The sequence below is a fragment of the Carcharhinus amblyrhynchos genome, chromosome 13, assembly GCF_965287045.1.
Source record: "Carcharhinus amblyrhynchos chromosome 13, sCarAmb.v2.hapA, whole genome shotgun sequence".
NCBI lineage: Eukaryota > Metazoa > Chordata > Chondrichthyes > Carcharhiniformes > Carcharhinidae > Carcharhinus > Carcharhinus amblyrhynchos.
Window position 1 is genome coordinate 10,730,125 of NC_137336.1, and position 21,033 is coordinate 10,751,157.

General features: G+C 40.5%; 1 protein-coding gene across 1 annotated transcript in view; it reads right to left on the reverse strand.

The window, feature by feature from the left end:
• Positions 1 to 2,260: 2,260 nt before the first annotated feature.
• LOC145351707 (E3 ubiquitin-protein ligase RNF130-like) overlaps positions 2,261 to 21,033 on the reverse strand; it is a 184,888-nt gene continuing 166,115 nt past the window's right edge. Inside the window, exon 7 of the mRNA XM_080201283.1 lies at positions 2,261 to 9,323. Within this exon, the coding sequence (XP_080057409.1) occupies positions 9,214 to 9,323 (110 nt within the window). The 3' untranslated portion in view covers positions 2,261 to 9,213. The remainder of the gene's footprint in view (positions 9,324 to 21,033) is intronic.

Here is a 21,033-nt window from a genome sequence, read left to right on the forward strand (position 1 = left end):
TCCCGCTCAGAAAGGACAGGAGGACTAGGGGGCACAGCCTCAAGATAAAGGGGGGGGCGGTTTAGAACTGAGTTGAGGAGGAACTTCTTCACTCAAAGGGTGGTGAATCTCTGGAATTCTCTGCCCGTTGAAGTGGTGGAGGCTGCCTCGCTGAATATTTTTAAGACGCGGGTTGATGGGTTTTTGATAAGCGAGGGGATTAAGGGTTATGGGGAGAGGGCGGGAATGTGGAACTGAGCCACGACAGATCAACCATGATCTTATTGAATGGCGGGGCAGGCTCGAAGGGCTAGATGGCCTACTCCTGCTCCTATTTCTTATGTTCTAAATCCCTGCCCCCTGCACAAGCTCTCAAGCCATGCATTCATCTGCCAAATGTTCCTATTCCTACTCTCGCTAGCATGTAGCACCAGCAGGAGTCCAGAAATTACTACCTTTGAGATCCTGCACTTCAGCTTTCTGCTAATTTACTCTTCAGGACCTCAACCCTTTTCCTATCTATGTCATTGGTGCCAATAAGTACAACCACGTTTGGCTGCTCATCCTCCCGCTTAAGAATGTAAAGTTTATTTATTAGTCACAAGGCTTAACGCTACAATGAAGTTACTGCGAAATTCCCCTAGTCACCAGAGTCCGGCGCCTGTTCAGGTCAATGCACCTAACCAGCACGTCTTTCAGAATGTCCTGCAACCGCTCAGAAACGTCCTTGACTCTGGCAACATAACATTCTGGAGTCTTGATTGTGGCCAAAGAAACGCCTGTCGGTGCCTCCAGCTGGTGAGTTCCCTATTACTACTGTTCGCTTGCTCTTTGCCTGACGCTGCTTAACAACAGAGCCAGGTGTGGTGCCACAGGCCTGGCTGCTGCTGGTTTCTTCCCAAGAGACTATCCTTCCAACAGTATCGAAAATGGTATACTTATCTGAGATGGGAATAGCCATAGGAGATCCTGTACTACCTGCCGGCTCTCCTGGTAGTCACCCATCTACCTGACTGAACCCGTGGTGTGACAACCTCCCTGTAACTACTATCTATCACACTCTCTACCTCTTGTGTACTCCGCAGTGGAGAGGGGGAAGTTGGCTCAGTTACCACAACTGAACAGTGGGTCAAGGAATGCTTGCTCATAGAGGAAGCTAAGTGAACTGTGTTTGTCTCAACATGACAGAAATAATCCACTTGGCTTCTTGGAAGTGAATATCTATCACATTTCTGAGCCAGACTGAGCAGCAGTACTTTGCTGTTGGATGGGCCACAATGAATGAAACAATCCACAGTGTGTTGGCTCTGCTGCCCTCAGTTGGTACCTGCCAGTTTCTATCTGAGATTCATTCTCACCTTGCTTTTGGAACAAATGTTCAAAAGATGCGAAGGTCAAGAATGATGCGAACGTAAAACCCTACAGTGCAGAAAGAGGCCCTTCGGCCCATCGAGTCTGTACCGACCACAATCCCACCCAGGCCATACCCCCATATTTAACCTGCTAGCCCCTCTACCTACGCATCTTAGAACACTAAGGGGCAATTTTAGCATGGCCAATAAACCTAATCCACACATCTTTGGATTGTGGGAGGAAACTGGAGCACCTGGAGGAAACCCATGCAGACACGAGGAGAATGTGCAAACTCCACACAGTGATCCGAGCCAGGAATCGAATGCAGGTCCCTGGAGCTGTGAAGCAGCAGTGCTAACCACTGTGCTACCGTGCCGCCGATATTTTGGGGTTGTATCATGGGTGAAGAGTCAACCACAAAACTGGAGACAAAGCTCTTCCCTGGCCTTTGAGTTGTTCAGATGGAAGGCTGAAATGGTAGTCTTGGCAGCATTCAGTTGAAGTCTCAATTTTCTAAAGTAAGCTTCCAAAGAATATGGACCTTCAGTGAGTTTTTTTTCTTAATTTCCTGGATTTTTCAGTTTGCAAAGCCAGGGCCAAATTGTCAGCATATGCGAAGGGCCGTGACCTTACGCGGAGGGGAGCAGTAAAAACCCACTGCAGAGAGTTTTGGATGAGCAGAAGTTTATGGAGGATGGAAGACAGTCAGGAGAATGTTGAAACAGTAGCCTGCTCTCAATCATCTAAATGTATGCCTTCCAGAGTCTGAAACATGGCAGGATGAGACTGGAGAATGTATTTGATTGCGGTGATTTTGGCTGCAGTGATGGTAACCACTGCCAATTTATTAATTGGTGCCTTCAGGATAAATTTCAATAATTGAGTTAGACAATGGAAAAGCAACACAGTAAATAGCACGCTGTATGAAAACCATTAAAAGGAAATTTATTTGGAATTAATCCACTTTTGAGCCTTAGATATTGGAACAGGACATGATCCAAACATAACACTGACATACATCACACACAGTACTTACAGTATTGGCAATATACAATATATCAAAAGTTTAAGCATATGTTGTTGATAGTTTCTACTATGCTACATTATCACATTGGTATAAGCTTTGATTGTCCATACCGTCACCAACTTTCTACATCTGCAACACAGAATAAACAAATCAAAAAAACTGTTAATCTGTTACAGTGTTTCCTGTTAATTTATCAGTACTTGGACAGTTTGAATTTCAGTTGCCCAAATACAATCGCTTTTTTTTAAACCTCTTGTATCTAACCTACACTGCACACATCCAAAATTCTCTGAGCACAGTGGGGTTTTCATATTTGCAGAATCAGCTGGTGACAGATGGGTTATTAAGAAGGCCTATTCATCCTTTAACTAACATGGCTGATGGGGCTAGGCTCACAGTACAACAAACTATGTGAAACTATGTGATAGATGTAGTCAAGAACTGCAGCGTAGCATTTGGTATGTTAAATTTTGACTGACTGTGGAGGTAACTTTAACTTCCAAAAATGGATAGGTTTGGGTTGTGTGGGAAGTTGAGACTGAGAAATTTTTAAACCTGCCAGTTCTAGTTTCATTGGAGGGGTAAAAGGATGCGGGCGATTGTGAAAATCAGGATTTCGGGAAGCAGATACTTTAATGAATCCCTAAGATTCTTTTCTTTTTCTAGCTATAAATCTGATTGGTCATGTTTCCCAGCCTCTGGGATTTGAAGGGAGGCAAGGACTCCTGCAAGTTCCTTTCTAGCAATACTTGTGGGCCAGGAGTAGAACCACTTCCCCTGGCTCACTGAGCTGCCTTGTTAATCCTCCTACACCACACCAACGATCTAACTCCCTACAGTTCTCCTCCTTACACCCTCCCCATAATGCCCCCCTCCCCATTTTATATTCTACCCCTCACTATATTTTAGGCTTGATATTTCCTCCTTTCCCCATCCCCACTCTATTCTCTGCTCTCCAGCTATTGCCTCTTATTTGGCTTGCTGAAACCAAGGAGTAAATTCTAAAATTGACAATCAGAGCCTATTGTTAAATTGAACATGACTCAGTCTATTTCTTCTTGGTTTCCTGACTTTAAACCTTGCCCTGCTTTCATTAATTGAATATTTAATGTATTCAGATAGCCTGTATTAACCATGGATTCACTTGGGCTCATATATAGGAGCAGATTGAAACTGATTGTTGTGTTATGAAGTGCGTGTTTGTAAAGTGTCCATAAAAGCTTGTTAGTGTGTAAAGATTAGGCTCCTGGCTAGTTGGTATAAAAACATCCTGCTCCCCCTCTGTAAATATTGTGCCTGTAGGTCAGTTAAATTGGGATTGAATGGGTACGTTGAATGGAAATGCACTGAAATTGTTGAAGGAGATAAAACATTCCGATTCTATAGGTCTTTTATCCAGGATACATGTCAGAATTCTAGTATAAAAATAACTCTAAAAGCTTTAGCTCCTGGGAGAGTTCACTTGCTAAATGGCTAAATGGAGTTGATTTAACTGAAGCCCAATTTTCCAAATTGTTTAAAGACCAATTGACGGGAAGGAGTTAGAATGATTCTGGTCCTGTTTAAATGATGATGTGAGTGTATTTGTGAAGCTGCTGGAACTTCCTACCTAACAGCACTGTAAGAGCACCTTCAGCAATACCTATCAGTTCAATATTTATCAACATCCTGGGGGTTATTATTAATCAGAAATTTAACTGAACTAGCCATATAAATACTGTGGCTACAAGAGCAGGTCAGAGGCCAAGAAAGTAGCTCACCACCTCAAAGACAATTAGTGAAGTGCAATAAATGCTAGCATAGCCAGCGAAGCTCACTTCCCTTGAATGAATACCTTCAAAAATTTCAAGGTGACAGTTCATCACCATCTTCACTGAGGCAATCAGGCATGGGGCAATAACTAACAGCCATGTCAGTGACACCCATGGATCAAGAGTGGATTTTAAAAATCGCTTCCGATGCTAATTCCTGCAAAACGATAAGCTTATCTTTTTGAAACACTCAACACTTGATCTTCTTCATGGATGTGCATTCCTGGCGATGACCAAAGCAGGTTCTATGTATCTTCACAGCAGCTCAGATTTACATTTGGGCTGGCTTGGCATTCTTAAACAAACCACAAAATTCTTGAATGAAACATAGCGGAGGATTTTTTAAAAAAGAGAAATAAACCAACCAAAAATAAATGTTCAAACATCGCTCATAAGAAATAGGAGCACGGGTCAAGCTACTCAGCTGATCAATACGATCATGGTTGATCTTCGATTTCAACTCCACCTTTGACCCCACACCCAGCTCCCCATGTCCTTTGATTCCCTAAGAGACTAAATATCTGTCTAATCCAACCTTAAATGTATTTAACGATGGAGAATTCACAATTGTCTGAAGTAGAAAATTCCAAAGATTCACAACACTTTGAGTGAAGATGTTTCTCCACTTCTCAGTCCTAATGATTAGCTCCTTATTCTGAGACTGTGTCCCCATATTTTTCTCAGCTCTTGCACATATGGGTGTCACTGGCTACGCCAGCATTCATTGCCCATCCCTAATTGACCTTGAAAAAGTGGTGATGAGTGGCCTTCTTGAACCACTGCAGTCCCTCAGATGTAGGTACATCCACAATACTGTTAGACAGGGAATTCCAGGATTTTGATCCAGCAATTTGAAAGAATGGTGATGTATTTCCAAGTCAGTATGGTGTTTGGTCTGGAGGGGAACTTGCAAGTGGTGGTGTTCCCATGTATCTGCTTCCCTTGTTCTTCTAGATGGTAGCAGTTGCAAGTTTGGAAAATGCTACTGAAGGGGCCTTGGTGAGTTGGGCAGGGCATCTTGTAGATGGCAGACACTGCTGCTACTGTGTGTCATTGGCAGAGGGAGTGAAAGTTGAAGGTGTGGATGGGGTGCCAATCAAGCAGGATATTTTGTCCTGGATTTTAGTATTTAATGGCCCTAATGCTGTATATTTCCCAGTCAGGGGAAACAACTTCTCAGTGTTTAACCTGTCAAGCTCTTTCAGCATTTTGAGCTTCAACGGGACCATTCTTCTAAACTCCAGAGAACATAAATCTAATTTGCTCAGCCTCTCATCACAGGATAACATACATCCCAGGTACCAATCTCTAATGACAACATCCAAATCTTAACATCTCCATCAGTTGGTTTGATGCATTCTTAAGTCATTTGGACATTTACAAATGAAAAGAAAGATATAGTGCCTTGACTAAATTAACAATTAGCCAATTCCTATGTGGCTCTTTAACTATTCTTTTGGAGAAGTGTTATGTCACATTACAAAGATACAGGTGCCAATCTGAAGTCAAATCTATTATGGATCAGATACTCTGTCATTAGTTAGGGAGACTGGTGGTTAATTATGTTATAAAACTAGCTGATGAAAAGGAACAGGTGCTGAATCTGAGAAGGTTTGATTCAGATTTATTAAAGAAAACTCAAATTTGCCCTAATTTGAATCAATTCACATCTTTTCAAGAGAGCTGGCAGTGTGGCACTATCCCAATGTCAATGGTACATTGAACAGCTGTAGCCACCATGGTGATAGAAATCACAGCATTAAATGTTTTTCTTCTATCGATTTCAATCTCTAGTGGTCTGTGAAGCAGCAGCAAAGAAGCATTCCCATATGCAGTACATAATAAAGTCATAGTGACAAAGTTGTATTTCCTCACAACTATACTTGGATTATTTCACTGACTTGATTTTGGACCATCAACATCCAAATAACGATCATTGGTCAACTCCTTCAGTGCAATAAGGTAGCCACAATACAATATATTTTGACAGTTTCAGTCAAATAGAAATCCACGCAATTTGTTATATTGCATGAGCGAGGGGAGGGTAAAGGTGAGAAGGGAGAAGCTCAGTTTACACAACTAGTGTGCCGAATGTCACAGCACAAGGTGAAATGCAAATTATTGAGCCCTATTGAAAAACTCCAGCGTTATCTGGACAATGGGCAGAATGGTATAAATAATTCCAGCACGTATGCCTTCCTGAACATTGAAGATGGGGTAAACATCTTGTGTGTCATTCTAATTACATCCCATTAAGTCCACAATAAATATGACATTCAACCTCATTCACAGTGCACTAGAAAATAAATAATTACTCAATAATACAGATAGCTGGCAGATAATGGACCATACCTATGCTGCATAAGGTGCTCAATGCAAGTGACAGGAGTTCTATATCCTAAAATTTACTCTCCACCACTCTTGTGGCATTGATTCTGATGGTGGGGAGGGCCAGTTCCTTTCAATCATGGATGGTACTTCACCTTGCACACATTGAAAACACGCTCACTTTCTGGCATGGGCTGTCTGGACAATGATCAGGAATGTTGCCTAATTGTTCCCATCACCGAAGCTGAAGTCAGCTGCAGAGTTCCTATCCTCTACAGCTCAGTGCTGCATTCAATTGAGATCAGCTAACTCAGTTCACACTGGGAATCGAACCTGGACTTGTGTAGCTTAGTGCCACACCAAGCAGTGTATTTATTCACTGAACAAACAGTGCACCAAATATTTTAAACATAAGTTACAGAATTGTCTTTAACTAATCAAAATATCTGATTATATTCATTAAAAACATAAGTATTAATAGTCTGCCATGTCAGAAATATTTAGAAACGACAAGGAAATATTTTAGCAGGCAGGTGATAAACATGATTCGTGATTTTTACTAAACTAATGGTATATGTACAAGTTTAATTTTTTACAATGTTAAACCTTCTCCTTCAATATAGCAAAAACAAAGAGTAAATTTAATAAGGAACTGGAGTTCAGGTGCACCTATACTATTTACAGTATCAGATATGATCTGTGCTTTATCAAACAGGGTGTGCAGGGCATCACAGAGGGAGGGGAGTGTGTACAGTATCATATGGTGGGGGTGCATTACATTGCATGGAGTGTTTTCAACTGGCAGGGTGAAGTGAAGCTTGGGGGGGGGGGGTGGTAAGCGCGTGGTGGTGCACTGTATTATAGAGATATTCACTAGTGAGGATCCTTGGAAAGTGATCAGGAACATAGAATAAAAGCTAATGATATGGAGAAGGCAGCAAAAGCTCATAAATCAGGAGTACAGCCCCATGGTTCACCTCCACTATCCCCCTCCCCCAAACACACCCTATCCCCAACCACTTAACCCAAGAAGCAATGAGGGCGATTTCTTGGACTCCTCTTGTCACCCCAACTGAGATTAGCCAGATTGGGAATCAAACCTGAAGCTTTCTGCTCACAGTGCACTGCTCTTATCAAGTGAGTCACCGGTGGAGTCTTAGTGTCTGCTTTATAACATCAAACACAACTGCGCGTTCCTTCTGAATCTTAGCTTGAATATTACAATGGAGCATTTCAGCAATAACTTAAGGATGCACAGCAGAGAGCAATGGTGAGTCCAACCATTATTTACAACAGCTTTAAAAAACAAGGATCTGTTTTCAATGAACACATTGCACCAAACAGAGGAATAGGGGGAATCCATTTAGCCCTTTGAGCAGGTTTCACCATTTAGTTAGATCATGGCTGATCTGACCCTTAACTCTATTTATCCACTGTAGCTCACCTTAGATGCACTTACTTACCCAACCAAAATTCATTAATACAAGTCTTGAAAGCTCCAACTGACCCCCAGAATTCACAACTTTTGAGTTTCAGATTTCCATAAGCCTTGTGTGAAAAACATGGCCTGATTTCAATTCTGAACGACCTTGCTCTAACTTTGAGGTTTGCCTCCTTGGCCTGCGCACTACACCATAAAAAATAGTTTTTCTCTATCTATTCTAATGAATGCCTTTACCATTTTAAATACCTCCATCAGATCACCTTTTATCCTTCTAAGGTCAAGGGAATATAACATATTTGTGCAAAACTGTCCTCATAATTTGACCCTTTAAGAATATCCAACATTTATATTCTCTCTGTCTCTGTGCACTGAAGTTATCAGTTTGAGCGCCCAATATCAGTCACAAATGAGCACTGGGTCAATCAAGAAACAACAGCCTTACTTCAAGGAATAGTATAATTAGGTTATGTGAACCATCCTTATAATTTAACCCTCTAAATTCAGGTCTGGCACATCCAAATACTCTGGATCCATTGTAGGAAAAGCAGACAAAAAATGATCAAAAGCTTGAGGGAGTCCAAGGAGCCAGCAGATCCATAGGATGAATGGGTCTCTTCCAGGGAGCACCTTCGATATATATGGCAACATCCACCAGAGCTGCTTGTCCTCAGCCAGAGTGCCAACTGTCAAACCATACAATCATTGGAAACTTTTTGAAAATCAGGTCCAGTGGTCCTGATGTTCATCACTGCTGTTTCTTCTTAAAACCTGACAAGCTATATTAATTTCATCTACTTCAGGCAGACATATGGTATTTAGTGCAACAGTGAGATCAAATAGATGCCTCTTTTGCTGGATCTGCTGCTGAAAAATGTTCACTGTAAATAGTATAACTCTAAAGTAAATAGAAGCTGGTCATGGACAGTTATTGGAATCATAGGCCTGCATATTCTGCTCACCAGCAGAAGAGCAAACTAAAAGGTATTAATTTCTTACAGGGGCTACCTTGAGCAAAGGTTTTTGCAGGAAGGTGAAAAACGCTCTCCCTTCATCGCATTGTGATAACCTTCTTTTGATGACATCATGAAGAAGAAGAATAATTACAAGAAAAATGATGCAAAGACAGGCAGCGTGTGGTACTGTTCACCTCCACATTTTGATGCAATTGATTCTGTTCCACAAGTGGAGTAAACATTTTGACGGGTCGCAGCTTTAATTGTTTTTGTGCAGTAAGGCTAAAACTGGTCTGAAATCCGGTGGGGCAGAATCGCTCATGCTTTATTCTGGTCACATTGGCCAATGGAAGGCTGAATGGTGGACAGCTCGAGTTCGTACAACATCGTCTGCCGGGGGCTTGGGTCATGGTTAATATTCTGACCATCTGAAATATACACAGAGAAATAACAAATGAGTGATGCTTTATTTTTGCAACAAAGAGGAGAGGCAAAAGTACAAGTGAGAAAATGCTTTCAGGTTTCCACAATAATAATGGGAATGTTTACTTCATCAACCACAGACCCTTGACTACATCATGAATTTAAGGGAAAACCAGATCTGGATATGAAAGAGAATGGAATAGAAGGTAAGGTTGATAGGAACACAAGTAAACCATTAAGTCCCTCAAGACTGTTCCACCACTCAATTAGATCATGGCTGACCTACATCTTAACTCCATCTATCCTTTTTCTCCATATGCCTTAATAGCCTTGCCTAACGACATTCTATCTTAGTTTTGAATTTTTCAACTGCTCTTCAACAGATCCATGGGGGATTGGGAGAGAAAGTTCCAGATTTCCACTATCCCTCGTGTGAAGAAGTATACCCTGACAGCACCCTTGAACAATCTAGCTCTAATTTACTGATTATTTTTGCCCCTTTGCTTTGGACTAACCCACCAGAGGACATGTGTCTCTCACTGAAGCCTGTGGAATCCTTTAATCATCTTGTGATCTTTTACATTCAAGGGAATTCAAGCCTAGATATGGAACCTGCACTCATAATTAAACCCCTTCAGCTCCTGTATTGCTTTGGTGAATCAGTGCTATATCCCCTCCAAGGCCAGTATATCTATCCTGAGCTGCAGTGCCACAAACTGAATACAGTATTACAGATGAATTCTAACCAAAGCTTTATAGGATGAGTTAAAAGATGGTGGAAAAAAGTTTGTGTTCACTTAAGCACTTGATACATTTAAGGTGCATGAAGACCCAGTTAAGCCAAATGGTCTGTTTTAGTCCCATAAATACTAAGTAATACTAAGTATAGTCCCCACCACTTAGCCCACTTCTGCTTATCTCAGCCATCCACCGTTCCACCACCCACCTAGTACAGTGGCACAAAGGTTAGAACTGTTGCCTCACAGTGCTAGGGACCCGGGTTCAATTTCTGGTTGGGTGACTGTCTGGATGGAGTTTGCACATTTGCCCCCTGTCTGCGTGGGTTTCCTCCAGGAACTCTGGTTTCCTGCCACAGTCCAAAAATAATATTAGTTTGGTGCATTGGCCATGCTAAATTCTCCCTCAGTGTACCTGAACAGGTGCCAGAGTGTGGTGACTAGGGGATTTTCACAGTAACTTCATTGCAGTACTAATGTAAGCCTACTTGTGACACTAATAAATAAACTAAACTATCGTGGATAAATAGCACTAACCATTCTTAGGGTCCTGGACCAGAATCCCAAATTATATTAGGAAGCAACACTAGACATCAACACTTTTTCAATTTTGGTGTAAACATGAGGATAGGATGCTTTTCTCCATAAGTATTTCCGCTGACAAATTAGAGATCTTTTATAGTAAAACAAACTTTATTTAATAACAAGTTTAACTATAACGCTAACAAATGAAGCAGTTTAATTGTTACCCATTAAACAAAACTTAAACATGAAAAGCACCAACTCTAATTTCTAACCTATCAGTGTTTCAGTTCCAAATAAGTAACATTTTTATTACAGACTCAAAAACACTTTAAATGCAGTTAGCACCTATAAATATACTTGCTATAATAGTGTAAACAGCCTTGAAGCTTTCAGAGAGATTTTGTAGGGATAGCAGCTTGCAGACCTCTATCTTTAAACAAACCCCAGTCAGAGCTGAAAGCTGTTCTCCCCTGCTACAAGATTAGTTCCTCCCACCACCCTATATACCTAAACCCAAATTCAAATTATTTAATGAAAAACCCCAGGGATCTTTTCCTTATGTATACAAAAGTCCATTAGCTCTCTCCTAAGTAAACAACGCATGGCTAAAATGAATAATTATCCACGTTCCCAGCAACTAGGTTATATTCCCTCCAGACATACCGACTGCTTGTAGAAAAAAATGAACTTTTAAAAAGTTAATTGAAACAGATAAAAAGAATTATTATCTCTAGCAATAGCATACTATTATCACACCATTTGTAATCACCATTGCAGTCAATTACTGAGGCACTGCTTCAATCATATTTGCAGAACAACAATTTTGAGTGGTGCAAGAAGTTGTTTAGTTCACCTTGTGCTCACTGCCATATTTGCCCTCTGGCACTGCTTCAATGTACATCTGTAATGTTGAAAGAAGTTAATTATCTTCTTTTGAAAATTCCAGACTTTCAGATGGTTTATACTCAGCAGATACATTCCTTTTTTTTTTAAACAACCCCTCATTAAAGTTAACAGCTGAGACTTTCACAAAGAACTGGTCAGGAACTTTGAAACTGACCATGGTTTTGTGGTCAAAGCTGCTGAGTTGCAGTATTCTCTGTCAGCAATTGATATCCAGAACACTTAATAAAAGTGGCAGAACAATGGCATTATTTTGAGAGGTCAACATTACACTGCCAAACATTACACTGGCCATCAAATATATAGGAAAATACAACTCTCATAAACCTACCTGCTGTAGGTGTTTAAATTTTGAATTAACAGGTTCATTGCTCTTGTTCCGGATACCCCCCTACCCTGCTTAATGTTCTCCTGTATCTGCCCTATCATTTGGCGAAGGTACTTTAGTCTAAGCCAGCAAAAAAAAGTGAACTCTTCAAGATCAAGTTATATAATGGGTCAAACCATTATAATCGCCTCCTGATATACAGAACAGAAACTGATGGAAAAACATCTTCAGCATTTCAGAAGGAGTCTGCCTGGGTTCGTAAAGGCTGCAGGATGAGATTTGTTGCCTTTACAAACTTTGTTCACAGCAGAAAAATGCAAATACTAAAAATCCAGCTTCAGGTAGACTGAGGAAAAAGGACTAGTCAAAAGTTTTCTAACAGGTTAATAAAATGTTGGTCTTTATCATAAGGGGGCATGGAATGCAGTTCTATTAAAGGTATTTAAGGCTCTATCTAGTTTGATTACAATTTGGACTATTGAGTTCAGTTCTGGGCACTGCACCTCAGTGCAAATGCATTAACCTTGGAGAGGATGCAGTGAAGATTAATCAGAATGATACCAGAGCTTATAAGGTTAAATCAGGACAAGCAGCATTTTTTCAAGCACTCTTTTCCAAATGTCATTAATGAATCACTGGAGTTCTCCCAATTATAATACAAGCAATTTCATTGTTTGAATCAGATCAGGGCTTAACCTTTCAGGACACAGGCAGACTCTCAACTCTTCCCTAATTGGTCACTAGGGGTTGGCAAAATGCTTTACTGGCAGATTCTTCACAAGGTCCCCAGTCTTCAACTACCCCACATTTATTCTGCTGTCACTCATTGTTCAACAAGTCCATCCTCACACTGTTTACCCCCCACCCCCCTGCCGTAATCAACTGGAAAGCAAACAGCTTCTTAAATGGTTTGGTACCAGCCTATTGTGAAGCAAACACTAATATTTAGAAATAATTCCACTCAAGCACAAGGGGTAGGGTTTTTTGCATTAAACAATGAAATAAATAAGAAAAAAATTAGTTAAATAAGAATATTTAAAAACTAACTCATAACATTTTTTTTGGAATGCATTGGCCAAAAAAGCAGTACCAGCAAATTCAATACTAGCTTTCAAAAGTAAATTGTTATATACATAAACATTTTCAAGGCAATGGGAAGTCAGTGGCACAAATCCTGTGCAGCCCTTTACCTCCAAGCAATCTGTTGCTCATACACGGAGTACTCCCCCATCTTTTGCCCCAATGTTAAAAGTAAAACCCTCAGACGTCTGGGAGATATCCTTGATTTTCCCTCTCTAGACTTCATTCTGTCGACCTTCTAAAAACCCATCTACTGTGCAAGCCTTCTGTCACTCTTATGACTAACTTCTCACAGCAAGCTACGGCATCCATTTTTCTAACAACTGTGAACGGCTTTGGGATGTTCTCCATATTAAAGGTATTAAAAATACTGTTTCCACTGATAGGAGGGCCAGAACCCAGAGAATACAGGCATAAGATTATTGGCAAAAGATCAGGTAGAGATGAAAGGAAACCAAAATAAAACACGCACTATTAAATGTGATTCTGTAATTGAGCAGTATTTGCTGAACAACTCAGTGTGCTGTAGCTACACTAACCACAAATTTAAGATAATCATCAGTCGAGCTCATAACATGTTCATTTTCGCTTGCTAAAAGCATTAGACATTCATACACAGGGATCCGTTCTCTGCAAACAAAAGAAATATGTTCAAGCCTTGTGCTTTTTTTCAATTACCCAGGAATCTGGGGAGTCTGTAGTTCCCCATTGCTTTCTCCAAGGCAATGCCTCAGCAAATCAGTGTCAAGTTGCCAACCAATTTGCACTCTTTTCTCTTGTAGCACAAATTGTATTCAGTTGAAACTTGACATCTTGCATTTGTTCTGATGAGTTCAAGATGAAAAGCTTTGGGAACATGTCTCCCTTATCGGCAATATGAAAATAACTTTGTGCAGTCAGTTGTTGTGATTTGGAGTACTGTACCAAAAGAGTAGGGGAAGTGATTCAATAGTAACTTTCATAAAAGTAATTGGATAAATATTTAAAAAGAAGAAATTTAGTTCACCTTTTACCATCTTGGTAGTCACAGTTGTTGATTAGCTATCAATCTCTGTCAATGATTCTACAACAGATCAAGACATGAGATGGAAAACTCTGTGGTATGGAACATTGAGAACGATAGGTTCAAAAGTTACTTATTCTTCCCAAGCATTCATTAATACCACTGTGCATGGGCTAAAAACTTAAATGTCTGGTCCAGGGCAAATGCCAAGCACTTAAGAGTTACACCTCTATATCCAAGTGATTTCCACAATCATATTCATCATTTTGAAAATGGCAAAATAATTAACAATAAACTTCATGAAGTGACACATAAGCACATCAAATAACTTCAGATATTCATGTTACAACAAAACATTGCAGATGCTGGAAATCTGAAATAAAAACAGCACGTGCTGGAAAAAACTCAGCAGTTACTGCAGCATCTATGGAGAGACCAACAGATTTAATGCTTTGAGTCCAACACATCTCTTCTTTGGAACACTTTCTCTCTTCACAGGTGCTGCCATTCCTGCTAAATCGATGTTGGTTGAGGATTAAATATAGCCAGGATACCAGGGAGAACCTGCCTTCAAAATAGTGTTGAGGAGGGATTGTGGCAGATGCTGCAATCTGAAACAAGAATAGAGAACACTGGGAAAACTCAACAGGTCTTGCAGCATCTGTAGGGACACCTTGCAGATGCTGCCAGACCTGCTGAGATTTTCAGCATTTTCTGTTCTCGCCTCAGAGTTTAACAGCTCATTTGAAAGACTGCACCTCCTATAGCAAAGCACTGAGTGTGTCAGTCTGGACTATGTGAAGTCTTTGGAATGGAGCTTGAACCCACAACCTCCTCCGCAGAGGTGAGAATGCTGCCAACTAAGCTACAGGTAATAGATAAACACTCATCCCCTGTTAAGCAAGCCGCGCTAGATTTAATCAAATATAAATATTAAAACTACCAATCAAGCATGAGGGTTTGCTCAAGATTAAAATATATAATTTACTCAAATGTTTAAAAGATGCCAATTAGGAACTTGCAGTTAACCCATAATGAAACTATCATAATGTTTAATTAATATCTTTCAAAATTGTTTCCATCGTAATATTGATTTCAGACTCAGCTGAAAAGGTAAGTTATTTTTGTATATAAAATAATAATTATCTAAAGTTAAGGAACTCAGAAAACAAATACTCGATACTTACAAAGTTTTGCTAAATTGTTGCTATTAACAGCGACTGCAGGATGTGAAGGGGAGATCAGGTTTTTTGAGGAAGTGATGAAAATGATTGATGAGGTTAGGACAGTGGATGTTGTCTACATGGACTTTCAGTAAGGTCTTTGACAAGGTCCCTCATGGCAGACTCCTGCAGAAGGTGAAGTCGCATGGGATCAGAGGTGAGCTGGCAAGGGGGATACAAATCTGGCTCATTCAAAAAAGACAGAGGGTAGAAGTGGAAGGGTGTGTTTCTGAATAGAGAGCTGTGACAAGTGGCATTCCTCAGGGATCAGTGCTGAGACCTTTGCTGCATGTAATATTTATATAAATGATTTGGAGGAAAATGTAACTGGTTTGATTAGTAAGTTTGCAGACGACACAAGGGTTGGTGGATTTGCGGATAGCGATGAGGATCATCAGAGGATACAGATCAGTTGGAGACTTTGGCGGAGAGATGGCAGATGAAGTTTAATACAGATAAATGTAAGGCAATGCATTTTGGAAGGTCTAATACAGATAGGAAATATACAGTAAATGGCAGAAACCTTAAGAGTATTAGTAGGCAAAAGGATCTGAATGTACAGGTATACAGGTCACTGAAAGTAGCAATGCAGTTGGAAAAAGTAGTCAAGAAGGCACATGGCTTGCTTGCCTTCAATGGGTGGGGCATTGAGTTTAAAAATTGGCAGGTAATGTTGCAGCTTTATAGAACCTTAGTTAGGCCACACTTGGAATACAGTGTTCAATTCTGGTCGCCACACTGCCAGAAGGATGTGGAGGCTTTGGAGAGGCACAGAAAAGATTTACCAGGATGTTGCCTGGTATGGACGGCATTAGTTATGAAGAGAGGTTGGAGAAACTTGGTTTGTTCTCACTGGAACAACGGAGGTTGAGAGGCAACCTGATAGAAGTCTACAAGATTATGAGAAGCATGGACAGAGTGGATAGTCAGAAGCTGTTTCCCAGGATGGAAGAGTCAAGTACTAGAAGGCACTGGTTTAAGGTGTGAGGAGTAAGGTTTAAAGGAGATGTACGAGGCAGATCTTTTTACTCAGAGAGTAGAGGGTGCCTGGAACTCATTGCCAGGGGAGGTAGTGGAAGCAGATACAGTAGTGACTTTCAAGGGGCGTCTTGACAAATACATGAATAGGATGGGAATAGAGGGGTATGGTCTCTGGAAGGGTAGGGGGTTTTAGTTCAGTTGGGCAGCATGGTTGGTGCAGGCTTGGAGGGCTGAAAGGCTTGTTCCTGAGCTGTAATTTTCTTTGTTCTTTGACACACGGCTTGCAATTAACTTAAGGCAAGAGAACCAGAGGTGAATTGAGGGAAATTATTTTCGTAGTGAGTTACAATGATCCAGAATGCAATGCTGGAAATGGTGGTGGAATAGACTCCATGGTAACTTACAATAGGAATTAAATAGGTACTTTAAAAAGGAAAATTACCAGGAATGGGTAAAGAGCAAGGGAGTGGGATGACTGTATACACTTGAGCAATGCGCAATCTCATACAAAAATCAACCCCAGACTTTCGGTTAAAAAAGTCATTCATTTTTCATATTTTTCATCTGTAAGTCAATGCCTGGCTTTTAGCCAAATAATCAAATTTTCTGTATTTACCACCTACTCACTGCTAATGTCTAACCTGCCCAGTGCAAATCTACTCACTGATTGAATCATAAAATACTGAAGGCAGCCATTCAGCTCCATAACTCAACACGTGATGTCAAGAATACCACCTCATAGATATGCTCTGCAGTCCTGTCATTCCCACCCTTTATTGTGGCAACCTGGTCTCAAGGAGGAATGGCTGATACACCACCCAGTTCAAACTTAAAGTCACTGAGATTGCAGAGTAGTCAAATAATTGTGAACAGCCTGAGAATTTAAGATATTAGACAGCAACATTAGTGACTGGAAAAGTCTCTATACACAGTTTAGGCAAATGCCTAAGAATAAATGAGCAAATAAAGAGAAGCCAAGCATGTGGCCACAGTTGGAAAACAGAATTGCAAAATGCATCAATGAAAATCACTAGAATGAACAGTTTCTGTAGAATCTTTTCAAGCCTTGGCCCTGAAATAAGCATGAAAATTAGGTACTTGCAGATTTCAAAGACAGCCCTAAATAGTGTGTCAGGCTGATGAAGAGAAATAACTTTGTATTGCAACAACAGACCAAGATTTCACAATGTCTCCCAGCAGAACTTGATAGCAAGTTTACTGCATTTCAGTGGTTATTATTAAACATCGATAAAATATTAGATACAGAATGGCCTGCATTGGGAACGTGAATGAAACACCCAAGAATTGTGACATCCAGCCAATCAAACAGTGAGTGAAATTGGAGAGAAAGGCTGTCAGTGGTCATGAAAAAAATAGATTCAACAGGGTACATCTGATGGGACAAAGCTCAAGCCAATGGTGATATACAAAGGAAAAGCCCTCCCAAAACAGCAATTTCCAAAAGGAGTAGTCATCCACCTTCACAATAAAGGTTGAATGGTTGAAGCTGTGATGAAAATATGCTTGAGGAAAGTTTTGAGTTCTTCAATAGGAGGATCACGCAAGGAAAAAGTCTTCTCAGCTGGGGCATGTTCAGATCACACCATCTCAATGATGTTGATTTGATTTGATTTATTATTGTCACATGTATTAACATGCAGTGAAAAGTATTGTATCTTGTGCGCTACACAGACAAAACATACCGTTTATAGAAAAAGAAACAAAGAAGTGCAGAATGTAGTGTCACAGTCATAGCTAGAGTTTAGAGGAAGATCAACTTAATGCAAGTCAATTCAAAAGTCTGACAACAGAGGGAAGAAGCTGTTCTTGAGTTGGTTGGTACGTGATCTCAGACCTTTGTATCTTTTTCCCGAAGGAAGAACGTGGAACAGAGAATATGCGGGATGCGTGGGGTCCTTGACGCTAGCTGCTTTGCCAAGCCAATGGGAAGTGTAGACAGAGTCAATGGATGGGAGGCTTGTTTGCATGATGGATTGGGATGCATTCAAGATCTTTTGTAGTTCCTTGCGGTCTTGACAGAGCAGAAACATACCAAACTGTGATACAAGCAGAAAGAATGCTTTCTGAGGTGTAAAAGTTTGTCAGAGTCGTAGCTGACATGCCAAATTTCCTTAGTCTTCTGAGAAAGTAGAAATTGCTGAAATTAGATCACAAAATGCTGATATTGTAGTGATTCCCAGTGGTCTAATCAGATTCATTCAATCATTAGAAGTCCTTCAAGGATAGCTTGAGAAATAAACAGATTGACTGGATGATTAGAAGAGAGATGACATTTATCAAGAGAGACAGTATATGAGCAGTATGTTAGCAGCCCTGTATGAATGGGTTATAGCAGCCTAGGATGAAATCAGAATGAAGGTAGTTGTTAACTCATTCAAGAAATATGGGACATCTGATCCACTTGATGGCACAAACGATGATTATTTGAGAGATCATAGGGCCACCGATGACTTGTTTGCTAATGAAAATGATGTTGATGATGTATCATTCAAGAAGCAGTCTGAGATAATCGTAGAATGCTTATGGTACAGAAAGAGGCCATTCCACCCATCAAATTTGTACTGACCACAATCCCACCCCCAGGGTCTAGTCCTGTAAACCCACACATTTACCCTGCTAATCCCCTTGACACTAGGGTCAATTTAACATGGCCAATCAGCCTAATCCGCACATCTCTAGAGTTTGGGGGGAAATTGGAGCACCCAGAGGAAACCTATGCAGATATGTGCAAATTCCACATAGACAGTGACCTGAGGAAGTTATTGATATGTCATTGAAGACAAAGAAGAGGGTTGATTTCATGAACTTTACTACACATTCATGTTAAATTGACCCTAGTGTCAAGGGGATTAGCAGGGTAAATATGTGGGGTTACAGGAATAGACCCTGGGGGTGAGATTGTGGTCAGTACAAATTTGATGGGCCAAATGGCCTCTTTCTGTACCATAGGGATTCTATGATTATCTCAAACTGCTTCTTGAATGATACATCATCAACATCATCTCCATTGTGTTTCTTGTTTCTTTTTCTGCTTTTAAGTGATATTCTTTTCTTTGCTATTATAAATAATGAATGAAAGTATAAATTTATATTTTTGGCTTTGTTATTAATTTAATAAGTTTAGTGCACACAAATTAATGTCTTTCTCTGTGGAGGTTATTATTTATTCATAAATAAAAATTCAATAATAAAACTACTTTTTGGCTTCTTTTGTGTTAGTTTTGAGAGAATGATTAGCAGGATCAGTCTCTGAGCTGGCAACTCTATGATAGGATGATGGATTTTAGCCCCTTGAAACTATTACTCGTGTAAAGTTTAACCCCTTCTTTTTAAGCAAAAAAATGTAGTCTTAGAAATTTGACTTTTACACAAGATTGAAGAGCTGGCAAAGGCACAATCGGTAAATGGCTTCCTTCTGTGCCAAATGATTCCATCCAAGTCAGTAACTTTGTTAGAAATGCTCCAAAATTTGTTCCACATTGTATTGCCCTTAAGTTATTAGAACTTTAAAGGGGCTGGATCCTGTAGTAAAACTTTTGTTTAAAAGTGGAAAATTTTTAATGACTGTTTTTGAATGATCTTTTCACACATCCTGTCTCCACAGGTTTTACTGCTTCTCTGCAGTGAATGGTCATGGAAGTGCCAGAGGTTGACATGGGAGCATGAGAGCACATAGGAGGTGCCTGAGAGCACCTCACCTTTCACGCCTGAGGGTCCATCTGGGGTAGATGAGTGGGGGTGGGTCCTTACCTTGGCATGCAAGGCATGAGGGACCATAGGGGTGAGTGAGGGGTGAGAAGAATGAGGGCTGGCAGGCCTTTCTGTTTCTATTTTAACAAGTTTTATAGCACTGAGGTAGACCAATAGCCCACCGCTGCGCTGGTCAGCCACTGTGCCTGCCTGTGATCTTGTTTCCAGGCACAATTGGCCGAACTCTAACCTGCACCCAAGGCAGGTGAGCTGAGCCAGGAATTTTCCTGACTCATGTTAACTGCCTCAGTGATGAAAATTTAGGCCAGTGTTTGACCAAGCGTGACATCAAGGAATTCTGGCAAAACTGAAATCAATGGGAACCAGAGGAAAATTTTCCTCTGGTTGGCACTGTGCCTAGCACAAGGGAAGATGGTTTTTGGTGGAGGCCAATCATCTCAGCCCAAGATATTGTTGCAGGACTTCTTTGGGGCACTGTCCTAGGCCTAACCATTTTCAAGTACTTTACAAGTTCAGAAGTGAACATCTTCTGATGACTACAATGTTTAATTCCATTTAGAACTCTTTGGGTCATGAAGTAGTCCTTGCTTGCACTCAGCCAGTCCAGAACATCATTGAAGTTTGATAAGTGATTAATGACATTTTCACTGTACAACAAAATTTGAATTTATATAGCACTATTAGCACACACATGCCAGGTAATGATAATCTGTAAAAAGTGAATCCATCCCCTGACATTCAACAGCATTACTATTGCTGAATGCCTGGTGACCCCTCAGCAACCTGAGGGGTCACCAGTGACCAGATGCATTAATTGAATCAATGACATAAATACCATCAAAGGTTGATTAATCTGCAATGAGTAACTCCCTTCAAGATTCCCCAAAGTCTTTCCACAAAACTCGTCAGGAGTACGACAGAATACTCTCCAGTTAGCTGGACAAGTGGAGCTCCAACTAGAATACAAGAAGCTCAGTCCCATTTGAGATAAAGCAGCCTATTTAATTGGGAGCCCATCCAGGAGTCTAAACATGCACTTCCACTATCAATGGTGCACTCTGGATTGCAAGATGCAATACAACCACTTGGCAAAGTTATTTCGACAACAGGTCCGAGACCCATAACTCTAATACTTAGGAGAAGGGCAGTGAGCACATTGGAACCTATCATTTGCAAGTCTCACATCATACTGATGTGGAAATG